Source organism: Silurus meridionalis, chromosome 8 (assembly GCF_014805685.1).
Source record: "Silurus meridionalis isolate SWU-2019-XX chromosome 8, ASM1480568v1, whole genome shotgun sequence".
In the NCBI taxonomy this organism is placed as follows: domain Eukaryota; kingdom Metazoa; phylum Chordata; class Actinopteri; order Siluriformes; family Siluridae; genus Silurus; species Silurus meridionalis.
The window spans coordinates 22727052-22747762 of NC_060891.1; the positions used below are offsets into that span (position 1 = coordinate 22727052).

Here is a 20711-nt window from a genome sequence, read left to right on the forward strand (position 1 = left end):
TTTACTACTCATTAAGAGCAAAATGCATCCTTTTATCAAAACAACCTTAAAAAAACTATAATAAAAAAGTACAATTTATTGCAAGGGCTACAGTGAAATTATCGGAAAAATCGGAAAAGTCACATTGAAAATCTGGGATATCATTTTTAATATTTGAAATAGCTTTCAGAATTTTGAAACAAAAGTAGAAAATGTGCACTTTCACCAGTCAACAGAAAGCAAGGCAAGGCAAAGAAAAGAAAAGAAAAGAAAAAAAAGAGGCTTGTCAAATGTATATGACAGCACAGTGAAATTCATTCTTCACATATCCCAAATGACTTCAGGTCAGAGCACAGAGTCAGCCATGATACAGCACCCCTGGAGCAAAAAGGAGTTAAGGGCTTGCTCAAGGACCCAACATTGGCGGCTTGATGCTACTGGGGCTTATGCCCCTGACCTACTGATAAGTGAACCAGAGCCTTAACCATTAAGCTACCATCACAACCACCCTCGAGACCCCCTTACGTCCCATATTAAAGACTGTTGCCTTTATGCCATGGGAGTACATTTCTTGTAAGCTATTGCACCTCCATGTTTAATGTCGTATGACTGTCTGCACCTGATTCACAATGTCTGTAATTATCACTTGTCTAAAGACTCATCTCCTACCACATTCATTATCTCACTTTTGTCTTCCATGCTTGTGTTCATTGCCAATCTCGCTGCATGGTTGTTATAGTTATATGCCCTCATCTAGTAATGTTGTGCATTGTTTTGTTTTTATGTCTGTCTGTTTCATATTGTACACTGTAAATAAATCCACCTTCACACTCATAAATGTACATATTTGCATTTAAAGAGGTGCACAATGGTCATGCTAAACACTGTGTACCAAATGGTGTGATTTTCCATGAGTCCTCTACCTTGTCGTAGAAGCATTTGATCAGACGACATGATGATAGATTGTGTTCTGATATGGATCAACAGTGTTTGCAAAGTTGTGGAGTCTGTCTGAACTCAAGTGCACACATTAGCAAAAATTCTGAAATTCAAGTAATACAGTCAACCCCCGATAATTCGCGGTTCGGAACTCGCAGCAGAAAATTTGGGGAAAATTTGCGGGTTCTCATTTGGAACCTAACTAACGGCAAGTTGAAGACTTTGATCACTGAAACAACACGGCCGAAACAGTTTGTTGTGATGACGCAAACAGAAACCGCGCCTGCACGTGCTTGTCTAAAACTGCATGTCTGCGGTGTGGACGTATTTCAGTATTTCTGAGAAAGACCCACGGATAGCGATTTGCAAAACATGTAATACCGAAATTTTGTCTGCAAAGACTTTCTCCACGTCGGGTTTAATTTATCACCTGAAATCCAAACATCCCGATCGCTATGCTGAATATGAGAGAAACGCGGAAAAGCAAAACCCCTCAGCACGCGCACTCCGTCTGTGGCGGACGTTTTTGAAAAGGCAGGAAGTTTCCCAGTGATGTTGTTGTATTGTTGTATCTTTAAGCAGTTGCACTTGTTCTGAATGCACTTTGTTTTTATGAAAGAACATATTTAATTTTACAACCTTTCAGCAGGCCAGAGGGTCTGTACATTATTATTTTATGTACACATGAGTGCATTTAAGTTAAACATTTAAGTTTGAATTTTAATTTATTTTATCCTGTGGATTGTTGCAATGTGCTATATAAATGAATATTTTCATAATTTGTAATTGATTTATTCTTTGAAACTTTAATATTAATTTATGCAATTGAAATGCCTTAATTTTAGTAAGGTTAGTACACAGTCATAGCTATAAATGCAATGGTAATAATAATTGGCATAATTTCTTTCGGTGTTTCGGTTTTCAGCCTTGCTTTCCTCTTTTTCGGTTTTCAGTTTTGGCCCAGAATTTTCATTTCGGTGCATCCCTAATATTTTTGTATTAAGGTGACAATGTCTAGATATATTTACTACGGTACCACGAGGGCTCGCCTTAGAACGTAACCCCTGTGAGATCCAGTGGACCACTGTAATTTCAAAATTCTAATTAATCACCTGTAAAAAGCTAAAGAGAAAAAAGATGAAATTCTTAGCAAAAATTGTCAGAACATTTATCTCATATGAAAGCACAAACAAACATCAACTAATTTAGTGTCTTTAGAAACATCAGTTCGCTCCAAAATTAAAAGCTTTTTTGGGATTTTTTAATTAATAGGCAAATGGAATTTTAATAACCGTTGCAAGAACATTTCCTGTAAATAAGTCATAAATAAAAGTTGCTATAAATAATTATAAATATAAATAAGCTAAAAAAAATACAACTTTCCACCAGTTACTGAAAAATAGAAAAATTAAAAGAATCAAAAAAGTCATTATAACAGATGTCTTAAGATGACACTGTGCTGGAATCGTATTAAAAAAATCAAGAAATAAAAGCATGATTCTCAGGGAAAATTGTGCCAGTCAAGTTCATTATATGCAATCATGTCTTCTCATTAGAGTTACTAAAACTGCACAGATTGAATCTGTGTAATCGAGGGCAATTTACAAAAACACCACGTTAAATAAGCTAAGACGTCTCTAAACACACTGTTCGGCATTGACTTAAAGGCAGAAGTGAGATTTACGCAGCCTTCTCCTTTCACCAGACATAAGTATCTTTTTTTTTAATGACATGAATTACTTGACCTGCTCAAAATCATACATAACTACAAGTTACTATTGAACAAACTTATCATTTCATTGGATTTATTTATATTAATAACATTACAAATAAAATGCCAAGAGCCTGATAATTTGTCTGCTCTTTCCATCTGTCAGTACAGACATTGATTTATGGAACCATGTACTTGTGTGTGTTTTGACTTGTCTGATGGATCAGAGAAAATTACATTCTGTAGCACAAGTGTAATAATGCTAAATACATACAGTTAGATAAATGGCAGAGTGTCTTTATGAGCAAAATATATATATATATATATATATATATATATATATATATATATATATATATATATATATATATATATATATATAATATTATGAACAGCAGGTATATGGCCTTTTATGCTTTTTCTTTACCTTGAATGTGGTATAAGTGAATACACTGACCTTAAAAAATAAATAAATAAATAAATAAAAAAGTCTTGAGAGCTAAGCCATGCCTATTCTAGCATACTAGCAAATAGAATACTATTTTCCTATTTTTATTGTCAATTCTATTTTATTGCAATTCTTTTTCATTAGATTTAATTGTAAATTGTATTTGATGCCTCTGCTCTGTTTTTCTCAATTTTGTCAATTTTATTCCATTTTAGGTCATAGGACTAGTATTCACTGTACCACTGTACTGCATGTGGTTATGGATGTGGTAAAATCCAATTTTTATTCCATTAGAAAAAACTAATTGCATTGTTGATAAATATATTGATTTATTTATCTTTCTGCATCTCTGATAAATAAAAAAAAAAATGACAGCACTATAAAGATGGAGTTACAGTAAGTGTGTTACTTACTTGCGTTCCACATGTTTCTCAGGGAAAGGGGGAAGTTGGTAAATTGCCGGAATTGCTGTAATTATGCTAAAACAAATCCAGCTCACTGGGGGAGTCAGTCAGGCGACGACAATTTGCAGCTACACAAAATGTCAGAAGCAGTGGTGCATTCTTAGTGCAATGATCAAACCGGAATTTTAAGAGCTCAAGTATTTTTTTTTTGTAACAGAGCATCAAAGCTTTCTTAGCAAAATAAATGAAATAGTATTATAATAGATAATTAGATAGATAGATAGATAGATAGATAGATAGATAGATAGATAGATAGATAGATAGATAGATAGATAGATAGATTATATTATATTTTTACATACATTTTACATAAAAAATTATATCACATATATTTCTGCTCAAATGTTTTCCAAACGTTCAGAGAGCTCAGCCTTAAAAAAGAGATGAATTACAGCAATTAGGAGACAGAAATGTGCCAAATTTATAAGCATCACTTCTGACCCAAACATCTACAGTATATGTGATATAGATACTGTATATCCAGATATTTTTGCCAGAAAAAAAATAAATAAAAAATTACATCACGCATTGAGCCAAACCAAAATTGTCTTTCTGTTACAGAGTGATTTGATACAGAGTCAGAAGAATTAAAGTAATTTCTATGAAACACATTCTGGCTTAATAAGTCAGTAGATACTCATTAGTAAGTGAAGCAGACATGTCACAGGAAAGGATAGCCGGCTTAATGCCAATGTAATAAGAAGAAGACTACTGGTGGTCAAAGTGCAACTTCTAATTTAAGCTTGGACTGTAACAAGTGTCAGACTAAGAGCCCTAGTGTCACATCAACCTGGTGGGGGCTCGGTGGAGGATTCAATAAAGGAAGAAGGCATCTGGTAGACTAATACACGAGTCATGTATATAAGCGCTTGTGTTTATGGCTTTATGTTACAAATCTGGCAGGTAGGTCTAGAGAGCAAGGTTGTCGACTGCAGCTATAGAAGACTAGATTTTCTAAGATAATTTAAAAACAGAATTAATTAACGAAAATTAACATATTAACAAATGGCATCAATATACTGCACATAAAAGACAAGGCACAAATACTTCTTCTTCTTTCGGCTTCTCCCATTAGGGGTCGGCACAGTGGATCATCCGTCTCCATACTACTCTGTCCTCTACATCTGCCTCCCTGCATGTCTTCCCTCACCACATCCATAGACCTCTTGCTTGGTCTTCCTCTTTTCCTCCTACCTGGTGGCTCCATCCTCAGCATTTTTCTACCGATGTACTCTATGTCCCTCTTCTGCACATGTCCAAACCATCTCAACTAATCTCAACTGTCTCTGAACCATACAACATCGCAGGTCTCACCACAGTTCTATAAAACTTTCCCTTTCACTCTTACAGATACCCTTCTATCACAAATCGCTCCTGCTATCACTCTTCTCCACCCTGCCTGCACTCTTTTCTTCACTTCTCTAACACACTCTCCATTACTTTGCACTGTTGAACCCAGGTACCTAAACTCCTCCACCTTCTCCACCTCTTCTCCCTGCAACCGCACCACTCCACTGCCCTCCCTCTCATTCACACACATGTACTCTGTCTTACTCCTACTGACTTTCATTCCTCTTCTCTCCAGCACGTACCTCCACCTTTCCAGGCTCTTCTCAACCTGCTCCTACTCTTACCACAAATCACAATATCATCCGGAAACATCATAGTCCAGGGAGACTCCTGTCTGACCTCGTCCATCAACCTGTCCATCACCATTGCAAACAGGAAAGGGCTCAGAGCCAATCCTTGATGCAGTCCAACCTCCACCTTAAACCAGTCTGTCGTTCCTAATGCAACCTTCACTGCTGTCACACTGTCCTCATACATGTCCTGCACCACCCTCACATACTTCTCTCACACACCTGACTTCCTCATACAGTAACAAGGAACAAATACTGATTAAATATTATACAATATTGAAATGTATAAGTAGCCTAGATATAAATAGTAAACCTGCATATTATTATGTATCATAAATACATAAATGTAAAAATATCATAAATAGTCAAACAGTCAAACCTACTTAATATTTTTTATTGAGTTGGCAATAAACCAAAAATAAGATCATGAACCTATGTTTTGACATTATTACTCATTTGGAACAGATAATGTTTTTTATTTATTCATGCCTAATATGACCTTGGAATGGGTTTAATCATATTTTTGGTTTATTTTCTAAAAAGGAAATACCAAATAAAGTTGACTATACTCAGTTTCCATAAGTCTAGCGTGCCAATTTTTTTCTTTCACTCCTTTCATGTTTTGTTACGATTCATTTCCTCTCTTTGCCCATGTATTGTCACAGGTTTCCCCTCATATTTCCTGATTATTCTTACCTGCTTTCATTTGCCCCTTAATTAGTTTGCACATTTAAAACCTTGTGTTTCTTTGTTCACTGCAAAATATTGTACGGTGTTTACCCTCCTGTCTATTTCAGTCCTTTTCTTCTCTATCATTATTCTCTGTTATTAATCTGTTGGAAGTTTTACATTGTTCTTTTCCCTGGCTGTTTGTACATCATCTAGCCTTCAAATGTTTACCCTTTTACCTATTTTTTAATTCGCTTTTTGGAATTTTGTGACCTTTTACTTGACTGCGGAAAGTACATTAAATCGTGTTACAGTGTTTTTACTCTTATCTATCTATCTATCTATCTATCTATCTATCTATCTATCTATCTATCTATCTATCTATCTATCTATCTATCTATCTATATATATATATATATATATATATATCTATATATATATATATATCAAAACCTTCTCTGCTGGCCTAAACACTATCAGAAGCACTGACCTACATTTACAACCTAAATTCTAATATTTGTTCCATAAAATTGTATTAATTATTCTCAACAGTTTATTCTCTTTATTTCGTAGCGTTTCTCTTGGCTGCACTGCTTCCAGTACATGTATGTGGATGTAAGATTGTTTGTCCAATCAGATTTCAGCCTCTATGTGTTGCCAGGTCAATCTAATCTGCCCAGGGCCTTCAAAGTCAGTACTGCTGGCTCTTTTACCTTAGTCTCTATAATAAATAAATCTGTTTCTTTAACCAATCAGATCTTAAATTCGCCTCACAGAATCGCGTCAGCATTTTTCCGTCCTCTGATTGGTTGGTCAGAGGGAAAATGTTACCACCAAGTCCGAATGGCAAAACACATCTGTAGCTCTGCACACATTAATACATCCGATTTAGACTTTTTTATGCCTACGGAGGAAGAGAAATTGATTTGGTCATGGACATACGTATATATACATTTTTAAGAAAAGCTAGACATCGTGAGGAGGTCGGCCAACCCTGAAGCTAGCTAGCTTGTCACAGCCTGGGAAATAGTTTGTTCACCACTTCCAGACCAGTGAATACGAGCCATACCACTGTATTACAGTCTCTGAGGAGCGCTGCAAATTATGAGTCTGCATCTCTGGTGAGTAGGTTTTATTTTATTTAAATTCTTTTGATTTTGTCATGTTATTAGACAAATATTGATTCTGAACTGCTCCGGATGTTGTAGGTGACACAGTTGCGATTGTAGTGTAGAGGTTTGGAGTCTTAACTGGGTTTCTTGCTTTAGTAAAATGGTATTCACCCTCCATATGTGAAATATATATATATATATATATATATATATATATATATATATATATATATATATATATATATATATGAAAGAGAGAGAGAGAGAGAGAGAGAGAGAGAGAAAGAAAGAGAGAGATTATTATTTATTTTATTATTATTATTTTTTTTTAAGATTAAATAAAGAAGCTTTGGGGGCCTGGGAAGGTCATGTTTTTCCAGTAGAACATACAGCACAAAGGAACTAATTTGAAGTGAAATTAAATGCATAACACCAGATGTGTTCACACAAATTCATCATGAGTGGGAGAGACAAGTCTCGATGTGTTTGCAAGGAAATGTCAATCATGTAGAGAATGTCACATTTCACTTAAAGTGTTCATTTTCCCTATGGAGACCATGAGGTTATTTATATACAGATGAGGTATTATCCAGTACAGACTATATCAACAGCAGTCAATCACGTGCTTCTGCGAGCTCATCTGTGTGAGGTATAAAGGTGGAGAAATAAAGCCTTCCTGTGAGTATGTTACAGCATGGGTGCAAAAAAATACACGTAGACCTCTTTAAACGTCTCTGTCTTAGCATTCCTTTGCCTTCTATGGATTTGGATCTCTCTCTCTATAGAAGTAAAAGTTTTGCTCTGTATTCCAAAAGTTACTTAGTGTTGCTTGGAGGAACTGATGTAAATAATTTACACTGGAGGGGTTTTATGCTGAAGGGATTAGAAACCCCTTATTATAGCTCATTTCATTTTTATGAAGACATTTCTTCTGTGCAAATCAATTAACGCCGAATGCGGTCGTGATATTATTAGCTGAACAATCTCATAATTGCTGCCTTATCATTTTTCTAAATTTCCCCACATTTTTTTTTTCATTATTACGTCTTCTTGTGCAGCTTCACAGCCGAATGTCTGAGAGCAAGTAGCGAGGATTATCAGAAGTAGATTTGGCTTGGTAAACATATTGATCTCTGAAGTCTCCCTCCCACTGGGTTTTATGAGAGGGCCTGGACTAGAAATTTATGGCACCTAATGTCAAATAATGAAAAAAAAATACATGGATAATGAACTGCATGTCTTAGTGCCTTAGTGTATCATTAATAAAAGCATTAAGCATCAGGAGCTAATTGATGGCTCCAGACTTATTACTCCATTGTTGCACTCCCGAGGATGAGCTAGATGCTTTCAAGCCAGGACACTTGTTGAATCATATACCCCTCCACAAAAAAACAAAAAACAAACAAAACACTGGAAACATTGCTAACGGGTGATTGTAGATGCCATAAAATGCTGCATTTTGCATTATTTAACAAAACTGATTTTTTTTTTTTTTGGTGGTATGCCAGACAAAGATATGGATTTGACAAATTAGACTAATTTCAGGTCTAAGTAACTGCTAATTGTGCATGTAAATTAATGGAGTTCTTGCACTCAGCACTCATTCAATATAATAAGAAAGCAACCTGAAAAAAAAGAAAGAAAGGTTTTTATAGCATTTTTAAATCATGCTATATTTATAGAACGTTCTAGAAATTATTTATAAGACAGTCCTTTTCTTACTGCGTACAGTTTGAAGCCTTTTTTCCCAGCTTTAAAAAAGTGGCATTAAGATCAAGTATACATACATTGCTGATGAACATCACTGCAGTTCATCTTCAGGAGCTCTTGCAGCCATTGACTGTAACATTTCACAATTACAAGGGACAAAAAAAAAAAAAAGCATGAGTGCTATTAAGGAAAATACTGAAGAGGTGTCACACCAAACCCAACTGCAATGATGAACATTTCCTGGCTATTCAGATTTGACAAAGGCTTGTCACATTGTCTCACTCTCGCAATAACCCGAACACTTGTTTCAATTCACTGGTTCAATATACACACAACATGTATTTCTCCCAGCTCATCATCATTGACATGATCAAGCCTCTATCTTTGTGCACTACACCATTAAATGTTTTTGGTCTATTGGGTTTTGCGTAGTCTCGTTAATTTGGTAGTGATGGTGAGACCATGTCTCATGATGCCATGTCAAGTGATTGCCAAATAAATTAGTGTTGCAGTTCATTTCTCAGGGTTCTAAATGCTCACCATACACCTCTAGTGGTGAAAAATATATATTATATAAACTCATTTAGCCAATCATTACATTTGAAAAGTCTTCAACTGCTCAGCTTAGGTGGGTCTCTGCCCATGACAGTCTCAGATTCGTGTTTTTGGAAACAGATATGGCCTTCTTGTTACTGTAGCTCGTCCTTCTCAATATTCATTCTGAAATGCTATTCTGCTTATCACAGTTCAGGGAAGTGGTCAACTCACTGATTAAGATGTATTGGACTACTGATCGGAAAATTGTTCATTCAAATCACAGCATCAACAAGCTGCCACTGCTGGGACCTTGGGCAAGGCCCTTAACCCTCAACCCCTCAAGTTGTATAAATGATATCATTCTAACAAATAAAAATGTCTGCCAAATGCATTACGGTTCTGTACTGTACAGTTATCAAGAGTTATTACTTGAGTTGCAACAGTTCATCCACCCTGGCAGCTCAGTCAGTCTGCCCATGTTCCTCTGCTCTATTAAAAAGCATATCCACCAACAAACTGTCATCACTTACTAAATGTTTTTCTCACCATTCTGTGTAAACACTGGAGAATCTTACATTTCCTGAAAATATCATCTAAAATACATAATGCTGATGCGGAAACTTGACCTGTATCTGCATTATTTATTGCATTGTTCTGCTGTAACATGATTGGCTACGTGGTGTTACCGAAAAGTTTTGAGACAAGCTTTGTTTACAAGAAAGTACTTTACACATTATCACCTTCAAAATAGTCCTCTTGCACAGCTCCTAGCGTTTCTGCCACTTCTGGAATGTGTCCTGGAAGTCTTCTTTTGAAGCGTGTCAAGCAGCTTCTGCGATTTGTGCAGGATCTCCACAATGGTGTCAAAACGGCGACCTTTGAGCTGGATCTTTATCTTCGGGAAGGAAGAAGGTGAAGTCCGCAGGATCTAAATCTGGCGAGTAGGGTGGGTGTAAAAGTGAGGCCATGTTGTTTTCTGTCAAGAAACTCACATGTGAGGAGAGCTCGATGACAGAGAGCACACATAGTCAGAACAGCACCAGTTGCACAGCTCCCGATGTACACAGGAAGATGTCTTTTGGCATACTGACTTATGAAGGTCGGTGCTCCCTGTGACTGTGTGTGCAGCCTTGTGCTGCCATCTGTTGGTATTACAAAACTAGTTTTACAATTTTTGATATCAAAATATGAGGCTGCCCTAATACAGTGGATGGTGAATGCAATGTGTATGTTTCACCATATATACTGTAACTCTAAATAATATATTTGAGCAAAGATGCCTTACTTAATGTGTATAGAGCTTATAATGCTATTATCTGCACCCAGATTGCAATGTTACACTTATAGTATTGAAATATTATAAAAGATTATTAGCCATATTTCTTTGAAAGGCAGTAAATAATGGTGTTTGAAATGGAATAATATGTTTGTACATGCTTACAGCACTAAATGCTGTAAAACAAACGAAACAAAAAAGCACCCTTTCCAGGCTTCAAAGCTCTGGATTTGGGTTGGCAGCATGGATTTGATGTCCACTTGAACCCTTGCATGGATTTGATTTTAACTTTGGCTCTGCCTCTTAAATTCGTCTACTTTGTTAATAAACCTGCGTTTGCACCCGAACCCTTAGTCCGTTCATGAAAGCAGACAAACAATGTTACAGGCCTCATTTAGCCAGACCGCAGTTCTCCTGATTATACATTTGCATCACCATAGCAACCAGTTACATACCCATGAATGTTCCATCATTCATATTTCAAATATCTTTTTTCCTGGCTGTCCATCCATGCAATCCAACTTCTCAAATATCCAATTCTTTGAAAAAACCTTGAGCACCTTATTAAAATGAAATGTAAGGCATATTATATGTTGAGTCTAGCTGTGCAAAAAGAATGATACATTAGAATCTCTATAGTACTGAAACATGTCTGCTGATTACTTTTCTTTGCAAAACCAGAGTGAATAGCATAAGAGAGTGTACATTTTACCAGTGGCAAGCTGTCAGGGCCTGCCAGGCCGTCTCTGCTGGCCAAAACTCTATCAAATTCACTGACACGTTTTAATCTTCTTTTGTCCATGAATATGTATTACATTTCTCTATTCCGTTCTTCATTCTCTTTATTTTTATAATGTTTTGTCGCTGATGCACCACCAAATTGACGTTTTGGTTAGAGTTTCTATCCCATCAGATTTTAGCCGTCGCCTCACGTATTGCCATAAGGCCAGCACAGTCAGCAATGCGGGGTAAACTAATTGTGGCTTAAAGCTGTTGCTTTAAGCAATCAAACTGAAATTTGGCCACTCTAAGGCCCTTTATCAGCACCCAAAAACATCAGCATTTTCACGTCCTTTGGTTGGATGGTTCGAGAGTGTACTATTCAGACTCGCAACCCGCATCTGCTGCAAAGTACACAATCTTGAATATATTCCTGTCTATTCAATAGCTGCTTTTCCATCCCACAATGGCTAAAAGCGGAGAATAAATTGATCTGGTCACAGATACACTTACAAGGTCATTTACAAGACAGACTTTTCAAGAAAAAACGGACACGGCGATTAAAAGTCGGCTTCAACAGTTGTTGAGCTTTTATTTAAAAGCACTTCTACTTTAGCATTTTCTTTCCTGTACAATTTTTCTAATCGCAAATCCAGAGGAAAACCGCGTGAAATGCACAGAAAATGTATGGAAAACCGGGGTCATTTTATAAGGTTAATATTGATGTTTCTGCTAGAGATGATATATGCAGTGGTGCAGGTGTAGCTGCAGTAAAAGGGGACTTGTTAATTTGTATTCATTTGGGTTTTTGCTTTAGTAATCGCATTCATCCTCGCTGTATGAGATTCCTGTCTGTGATGCAGCACTCTGTTATACTGCGTTTATCTATAATATTGATGGTTTCCATAGCCATGGAATCATAATACTGGTATTAAGAGGTGGATTGATTCAGGTAGGACAGCCCTGAAGGCCAGGGTGTAAAATGCATGGCCCGTCACTGCATTTTACACAGTTTTAATAAAATTTCTCTAAAGTCACCAATGGGCAACCATAACTGGATATTCTTATATAAATTACATAAAACTGTATGAGTGGATAAACATATGTTTAAACTTCAGACCAGAATTTCAAGTATACACTTCTAATGCTGAAATACTTTGACGGATCCGAGCATAGACTGTGTTCCAAACTTGATGACTCCTGCAATAAACTAAGCATATGGATGTTGTCATTTGCATTTCTCTTTTCTGTTATAAAATAGTAATCTGATCAGTTCTCTGTCTATGGCTGATGGTGTCAAGGAAACATTTCTTCCTATTGTTTTTGTAAAGCAATGACTTTCTCCATAAGCCTCGCATAAACAGGCATAATTGGCTTATGTATTGCAACCGAAAACTACAACACAGCTCGGGGCGAAAGAGTCAAGGCCGCATCTGCAGAACTAGCCAAAGCACATTTGGCTCTGAGAGAAACAGCGTGTACAGCTTACAGCCAAGTAATAGCGGATAGTATTCAAATGCGATTGGCGTTTATGGAGCTTTAAGCGAGCATAGGACATCCCAGCTAGATTATTAATGGCCCAGACCGGGGAAGAAGTAGAGGTAAAGGTGTAGAGGTGCTAAAGTTTGGCTGACAACTCTGCAGTGTAAAAGATAAACTGTTCCAACCAGCCGTGTTATCGACTCTCTTTTATTCAGTGAAGGAGAGAGAGCTGTGTTCATAAGAGCTCTATCCCCTGGGTGCCAACTCCAGGCCCACTCATGCAACAACTGTGGCTATTTGAGTTTCACAGTCTGTGTCTTGCGCACCAATCAACAGCGCAGTCAATTTTGAGCAAGAGCTGTATTTTATTCTGGTCTCATCTGACAAATGACATGTTTTGTTCTGCTTAGAACTATTGATGTATCTGTCATAAACCTGGCCTGCTTCAGCTCAGCTCTGGTTCCTTCCACTGGATATATTTGTGATGTTAAGCTAATATGTAATATAATACACACACAAGGGGGAATATTACAAGTCTGGATGATAGAATGTGTCCAAATTACCACACAATGTGGATTATTTTAATAGCGTGTCCTCAATTTTATAATGTATAGCTGATTTTTGCCAACATTTTTGCATTTTAATGTAGCAAACGTTTAATTTTATGAAACCATAAAAAAGTCTAACTAGGTTCTGTTATCACTTACAAAAAGTTCTTCCAGTTTACCAGTCTGTATTCTTTAATCCTATTGATGTTAAAAAAGTGCCAAATAAAACCTAGCTTGTCATGCTACAAATGGTAACAATACAATAAATATAATCAAACTGTTATAGCAAAATTCATTTGAAACATGGCTTCACTGAATTTTTAATAGAACGTATAGTAATAAGTTATCAAACATAACTCGCAAGGGTGTGCATAGGAGATGACACACAGCATACACACATATATCATTGTACGGGAGTTGCCTGTTTGGAATACTTTATCTCATCCGCTGCAGAGATGTGACCCAAACGCAACCATGCCCTCTCTTTACCACGGATAATCTGTCCAGGATGTCTTGCATTTAGCTCCAAAACTGCCAGTCCTTTCTAAATACTATCTGAGGTAACATGGCTGGGAGCTGCTAGCAAATGTTCATCAATGTATCAAGTTAAACACTTGGCTTGAAGGCAGATCTAACCACAACACTGTACTATGTAAAGCCACAAGGTTTTAGCTTGAACCGCTAATATTGTCTAAGCAACCATTATTTATAGAATACTAAAGTAAGCTTCATTGTTTCATCTCGGTTGTCTATGCATTCTGATAAACCTCAAATACATGTTCGAATGTTGTTCGATAATTTGACAATGTCATCACTAGCTATGCTAACTACAGCAGTGTGTTCACTAGCAAGCACGTAGTACAGATATACAGTAAAGGCTGTGGTAGTTACCTTGAAAGTTGTTCTTGTAGTTTTATATGCTAATGTAAATTTAGCTTACCGAATAAGACTTTACTTCAATGTAATGTTGCACATCAAAGAGTGAACAAAGAAATGATCATTTAAGCCAAATAGAATGACTGCCTATAGAATTGTCAATGCTAGCTTCATGACAATTGGGGACACTGGCTTAATATAGCCTAAAAATTTCTGCTGCAAAATATTAAAAGGACAAGTTCAGGGATGAGTCTTGTATGCAGTGTGACAATCATAACTGTCTAAGTAACGTTGGGCATACATTAGTAAAGCATCCGACAATTTACTCTGAACTACTGTAGTACCAACATAAGGCATCTTAGATGCACACACTTATTTAGACCTAGGGGATTACCCACTTACACATTAGTATTACAGAGGTGGGAGGAAGCTCATAGGTCATCCCCAGACTGAATCCCAGACACTAGACCATGCCATGCACCATTTATCATATGCTGGTTCATCATTAATTGCTGACATTCCCTGTTTATATGCATTGCTGAGCAAAACAGTATATGATTATAGCTATTCCTCCATTAACCCTGACAGATTGTATGTTCAACCATAAATGTTAGTACAGCCAAAATACACAGAATTTGCATGTACGGAATCCAAACGCTTCTGACTCCCATATGTTACAATGTCCGGCATACTGCTGCTCTCAAACTGTTTATGTACCGTTTAAGCACCTAGAGCCAACTCACTTATAAAGCATTCGAGTGCCGGCTTTAATTCATGCTGTCTGTTTGCTCTTTTTTTCTAGAAGCATTTAGTAGGAATGATGATTACATTTTAACCAGCTCCATGGCCTTGAAAATGACCCTACAGATTCCTCAGTTTGGATTATGGATCACTGTCATCAGCAGGGCTTCCTGGTATCCTGGCAAATCCCTCAACCCAAAAACATCAAGGTCTGCCAGGAACCTTTGGATAATAATCAGTTACCTGCTTGACTCCATGGCGCTTGTCGTTGTGAGGTCCTGATCTTGCAGATTTGCTCTGTGCAATACCAGGTACAATTCGGGCATTTGTCTTCTATATACCAGAAGATGTGCATATTAAGTGTTTGGTTAAGTACACATTCAGTCCTTGATGCTTTTCTATTGAGTAAGCAATGGGCAACTATAACTTTGGACATTCTTAAGTGCATACTTTTTTCTGCTGTCAGGGTCACCACAGCAGAATATCCATCTCTGACCTCTACACCAGCCTCTTTCAAACCAACCACCTGCATGCTTTTCATTCCTAATTGCAAACGTAATGCCCAAATCATCACCATGCAGGCCTGAAAACTATTCTCCTTTATGGTGAACAATGGTCAAACAAGGTTTTTATCTTCATTAACATTGTAGATTCTCCCCACAACCTTGCAGTCTTAATGTTGCAACTTACTTTTTTCAAGTTTTTGCCCTGCAACTGATTCACTCTATGGCTGCATGTCTTATTTACAGACTCTCAGACTCCATCAACCCATTTCTACATTCTCTCCCTTGGATTCCTGCAGCTGCCTGCATCACATCTAAAACAGTACCTCTTGCCTACAAAGCCAAAAATGAACTCCCGTCTACCTGCAGGCACCAATCAGACCCTGCTTGGTACCACATTCTGTTTAATCCTCCAACACCAATGGACTTGACCCATCGTCCCTCAAGGCACAAGAAAGACAATGATCAAGATTTATCTGATCGGCCCTCAGGTGGTGCAATGAACTTTAAGCCAAGTCAAAACTGGAGACTGAGCTCTTTACAAAAACTGGTAACTGGAAAAAAATGAGTGCACTGGTGTTTTTGAACTACTTTTAAAACTAGCATGTCTAGAAAATGTTTTTAAATGGAGAACACACTTCAGTTGCTGTTGTTGTGAACATAATGATAACACAAAGCACATATTCCCAGTGAAGTCTGGTCTTAATACTCATTTACTGTGGTTATCATACCATTATTCTTATTATTAGGATTACTATTGTGATTTTATATATATATATATATATATATATATATATATATATATATATATATATATATATATATATATTTTTTTTTTTTTTTTTTAGATTGCTTTACTTGCCAGTTTAACAAACGAATGGATATGAAGATAAAAAGAAATCAATAATAAACAAAAACCATTAAATGTACATGTATCTTCACATACTGGATACACTACACTTACGTCACTGACAAGGAATTTTGCAAGAACCAACCCTCAAAACCCTATTTTGTAATGCTTAACCCAACCATAGATTCAATCTTCATACTCTACATTGACATTTGAACTTCATGTAGTCATAAGCCGGTTATTAAGTCTTGTTTTACCACTTAAAAAGTAAAGAAAAGCAAAAGAATCTAATAATCCATGAGAGCAGGTGCATTCTTTGCTTTTTTCCTAGTGTAAATACATCCAGTAAAGTGACTGGGAAATAATAACACCGATCCGACGGTGCCGAAGGAAAGAAATTTCACCCATGAGTACTAAGCACACTGTTAAAGCTAATAGAGCAAGCTCTGCGCCGGAAATAGCCACAATCTACAATGTAAGAAAACTCCACTGTGGGGTGAAGAATATTACTGTAGATGCCTTGCGCCCCTTCACACACACACACACACACACACACATAGCTGAAGTGCTACAAATGCGCAACAGAGAAACAACTTGTGTTACAGCGCGCCGACAGCCAACCATGCGGTCAGCCTATAGACAGAAGCATAAAGGCTGACATATAGCAGAAAAGGAGATTGAACTGAATCAGCATGACGATGCAAAATGCTGCACTTTTTTTCCAATCTCGTTTAGTTTATAGTCAATACAAATGTGCCGCTGTCGTTTTTATTTAAAAACTGTTCTCTGATGAATAGTTACATCTTAAAACCAGTAAATCACATGTAATCTTAAGCTGTAAACATATGCTGGGGATATGGCCAAGAAAAAAATCACATCAAAAATTAAACATCATGACATCCTCATAATGCACAAAATACAGTCATATGTCATATAATTTTAAGGGTTTAGTTTGCTTGTGTGTGTATATACAATATGATTGTTTTGTTGTAAGTCCTTGCTAGAAATACACCTCAAAAAGAAAGAAATATATATAAAAAACATAAAGTATAAACTCATTCAGTTGTTGCAGAAAATATGAAAAATCTGAAGATATTTATGTAGGAATATTATAATACTATCCCATCTGATGCATTTCGAAGCTAAGAGAGTGGAGTCGTGAATCGCTGACACCTGATGCTAACCAGAAAACTCAAAAAGTCTGTACCAAATGCATCACAATCCTGAAATAATCGAACGGTCAGATCGAAGCAGACCAAAAGTCATTCATTCATCACCTTCATTGCTGTTTTTTATTGCACAATTGTTGCATATTGTGTGGGTGAGAGTAAATCCTGTACAGAGAGCCATTGCATTTAATAATAATATTAAAAATATTATTATTATTAATAATAATAATAATAATAATAATAATAATTATAATAATAATAATAATAATAATAATAATAATGAGGATGAGGATAATGATGATGATTCAAAATTTATTTTTTTCCTGTTCTATAGTGTGACCACATCACATGAATCAATCCCAATTGACACTGAACAGCCCCTAATCACTAATAATAATAATAATAATAATAATAATAATAATAATAATAATAATGATGATGATGATGATGATGAAAAGTGTGTACTTACGACTGGAGGCGATCTGTAGAAACAGACGGGCGTCTGATGCCCGGATGGCGGTTGAGTATCTCTCCTCTTTGCCCGGGACTTGTGCCTTGCGCTCTGGCATGAGTCGCACGCGCAGGCGGCCCCCCTCGGCCCCGAGCCACCACTCCAGCACGTGCGTCAGGTCCATTTCCAGAAAGGGTACGGGCGCGTCCTCGCGCACCTCCAGTCCGCCACATCCGGTGCTCACCATGGTCTCTCCCACCTCCACCACGACCTGGTTGTACTTGCGGCTCGCTGAGCTCAAACCCAAGCTCAGCACCCCCTCCCCATGGACCTTCTCCTCCAACTTCGCGCCGAGCAAACTCGCAATTGTCTTCTGCAAAGGCGCGCAGCGCATCCGCAGGTTGGCGCGCACGGTGTAACACCCGGCGTGCGTCGGGCAGTTCCCGTTCAGCGGGCGTTTGATGAACATGGCCATGTAGTGTCGCAGCAGGGACGGCACCGCGAAATCCACCGACAGCGTCTTCCTCTTGATCCTGGAGTTGAACGTCTGATTGGAGTCCCGTCTTCCTCCGCTCGCGTCAGGCACGCTGTCGACGGGGACAGGAGGTGCGCTCGCGCCCTGCAACCCGGTCACGCATGCCGCAGAGCAGAGCAAAACGCACAGCATCCTCGGCGTCATGCTGAAGGAGGATCGCATGTACCTCGGTCCGTTAGTTACTTCGAGTTGTTTTTTTTCCCCTCCTCGTCTTCACTCCTTTGCCATAGGACCCGAAATGCTCGTGCACGCTCCGGATCGCTTCTCGTGCGCTTGCACCGCTCGCATCACGCGCGAGCCCTGCTTAAAAATCTCTCACCGCATCCTCCTCGTCAGAGAGAGAGAGGAAGAAAAAAGTCTCCTGTGCAAAACCTTAACTGGCCCCCAGTGTTTCAACTCCGACGTTGCTGCTCGGTATGCCGAAAGAGCTTCTTCCTCCCGAGCTCGCTCAAAAGCTCCCTTGTATGCTATGCGCACGCAATACCGTCGAGGAGAAACGCTCCTGCACGCGCAACGGCGTCGTCTTTTGCGTTTCGCGAAGCCGGTGCACGACCACCAGATGTCGTCCGCTCGGGTCCCAAACTGTGAGCGCAGAAAACCAACCCGATCGAACAACTAGTGTTCTTGTTTTTTTTTTCCCCTGCCTTTATCTTTTTTCTTCTCTTTGCTTTATTATTATTAATTTTTTTTCAGCATCAAATCAACAGATGCATTTGTTCCGACCGGGTTCTCCTGCTCGAGCGCTTTGAATACCAACAATAGAACGTAGTATAAATCCTAATCCTAATCATGATGAAAGAACGCGGCTCACTCGGCACGTGCGCGCGTGCCACACCGCCTCGGCGCGCGCGACGACTCTCGCGTCCGCGACGTGCGTTCTCCCTCGTCGTGACGTCACAAGCCGAATCAGGAGGACCGAACTTTACATCACCAGCTTTATTTCCCTTCGGAAACGATTCAGATGTTTCACTTCCTCAATTTACTTTTGGGTGGGAAACAAAAGTGTAAAACCCCCCCTCAATTTGTTGCTTCATTAGGAATCATTAAATTTGCCAAGTAATTAATTTAGCAGGTGAACATGGTTTACTTCAGCACAATTCTTAAATGTTGGACCAAATAAATTGCATATTGTGAGTTTGCCATACAATTAAAGGGATATTTTTTGTTCCAGGTGGGCTATATTCAAAGCCCACCTTGTACACTCATTGATTGGTCTTGAATAACAGCTTCATCATGGTCAGTGTTGCTGTGGATCTCGTCAATCCTAGGAATAACGAGCAGCAGGTGAAAGGATTCACTGCAAAACCAGTCAATCATGTCCATCATTTACAGGAACAAATCCAAAGCATGATGAAACTCTGGTGGAAACTCAAGAAGCACATTTACACAGAGGGAGAACCTGAGCTTCGGAATCGAACCATGGACCCTGGAGCGATGAGGTGGCCACTGTGCCGCTCTTGCTTTACAAAATATGCTCCGTCCATCAGTGTTCAGGGTTGAAGGACCACCACAGGACCACCACTGAGAACATTTTATTAGGGTGATTGACCATTCTTAGCACAACACTCACATTGAAAAGTGCCATGAGAAGTATTTGTCCTGCTGATAAGAGTGTATCGGGTTCAGCAGCATTGCTGAGGATTCATTTTTTTTTTTTTTTTTTTTTAATGAAACAGTCTGCAAAGCAAAATACACAACCTGCAGAAGTTATTCGGCAACCCTAATGAAAAATAGAGAAGGCAAACACACACACACACACACGCGCATACATTGTATATGAAGAAATGCGACCGACAAGGTAAATGTGTCAAACAAAGTGGCTAAGAAGAATGCTACTGTGCTTAATACACACACACACACACACACACACACACACACACACACACACACACACACACACACACACACAGCAGTCCATCCACATGATGTAATAGAAAATATGATTCATCAGACCAGACCCTCTTTCGTCCAGTGTTCCATGATCCAGTTTTGATCCTCACATGTCCACTGTAGGTGCTTTCGGATAGGCACTCAGCTCTATGCACTGTGTGTTATAACACCTTACTGTCAGAGGCAGCATGAACTCTTTCAGCAGATTGTCCTACAGGAGCTCGCCTGTGTATCAGACCAGCTGGGCTTCACTCCAAACGTGAATCAATGAGCAATGAGAGCACATAACCCTGTCACTAGTTGTCGTTCTTCAGAACACTTTTGCTTGGATCCTTGGATCACTGCATACTAGGAGCACCCCAACATGACCTGGTGCCTTGGAGATGCTCTGAACCTGTCATCTAGTAGTCACAGTTTACTTTGAAAAAGTCCAAACTGACTATGACTATGGCAGATCAGTA

The 20711-nt window shown here is 38.3% G+C and overlaps 1 protein-coding gene across 2 annotated transcripts in view; it reads right to left on the reverse strand.

Annotated features, from left to right (window-relative positions):
• The window catches only part of alk (ALK receptor tyrosine kinase), a 457491-nt gene extending 438249 nt beyond the window's left edge, over nt 1-19242 (reverse strand). For both annotated transcript variants that reach the window (XM_046855620.1, XM_046855619.1), the window contains exon 1: nt 17844-19242. In XM_046855620.1, the coding sequence (XP_046711576.1) occupies nt 17844-18522 (679 nt within the window). In that variant the 5' untranslated portion in view covers nt 18523-19242. The remainder of the gene's footprint in view (nt 1-17843) is intronic.
• Nucleotides 19243-20711: the final 1469 nt, after the last annotated feature.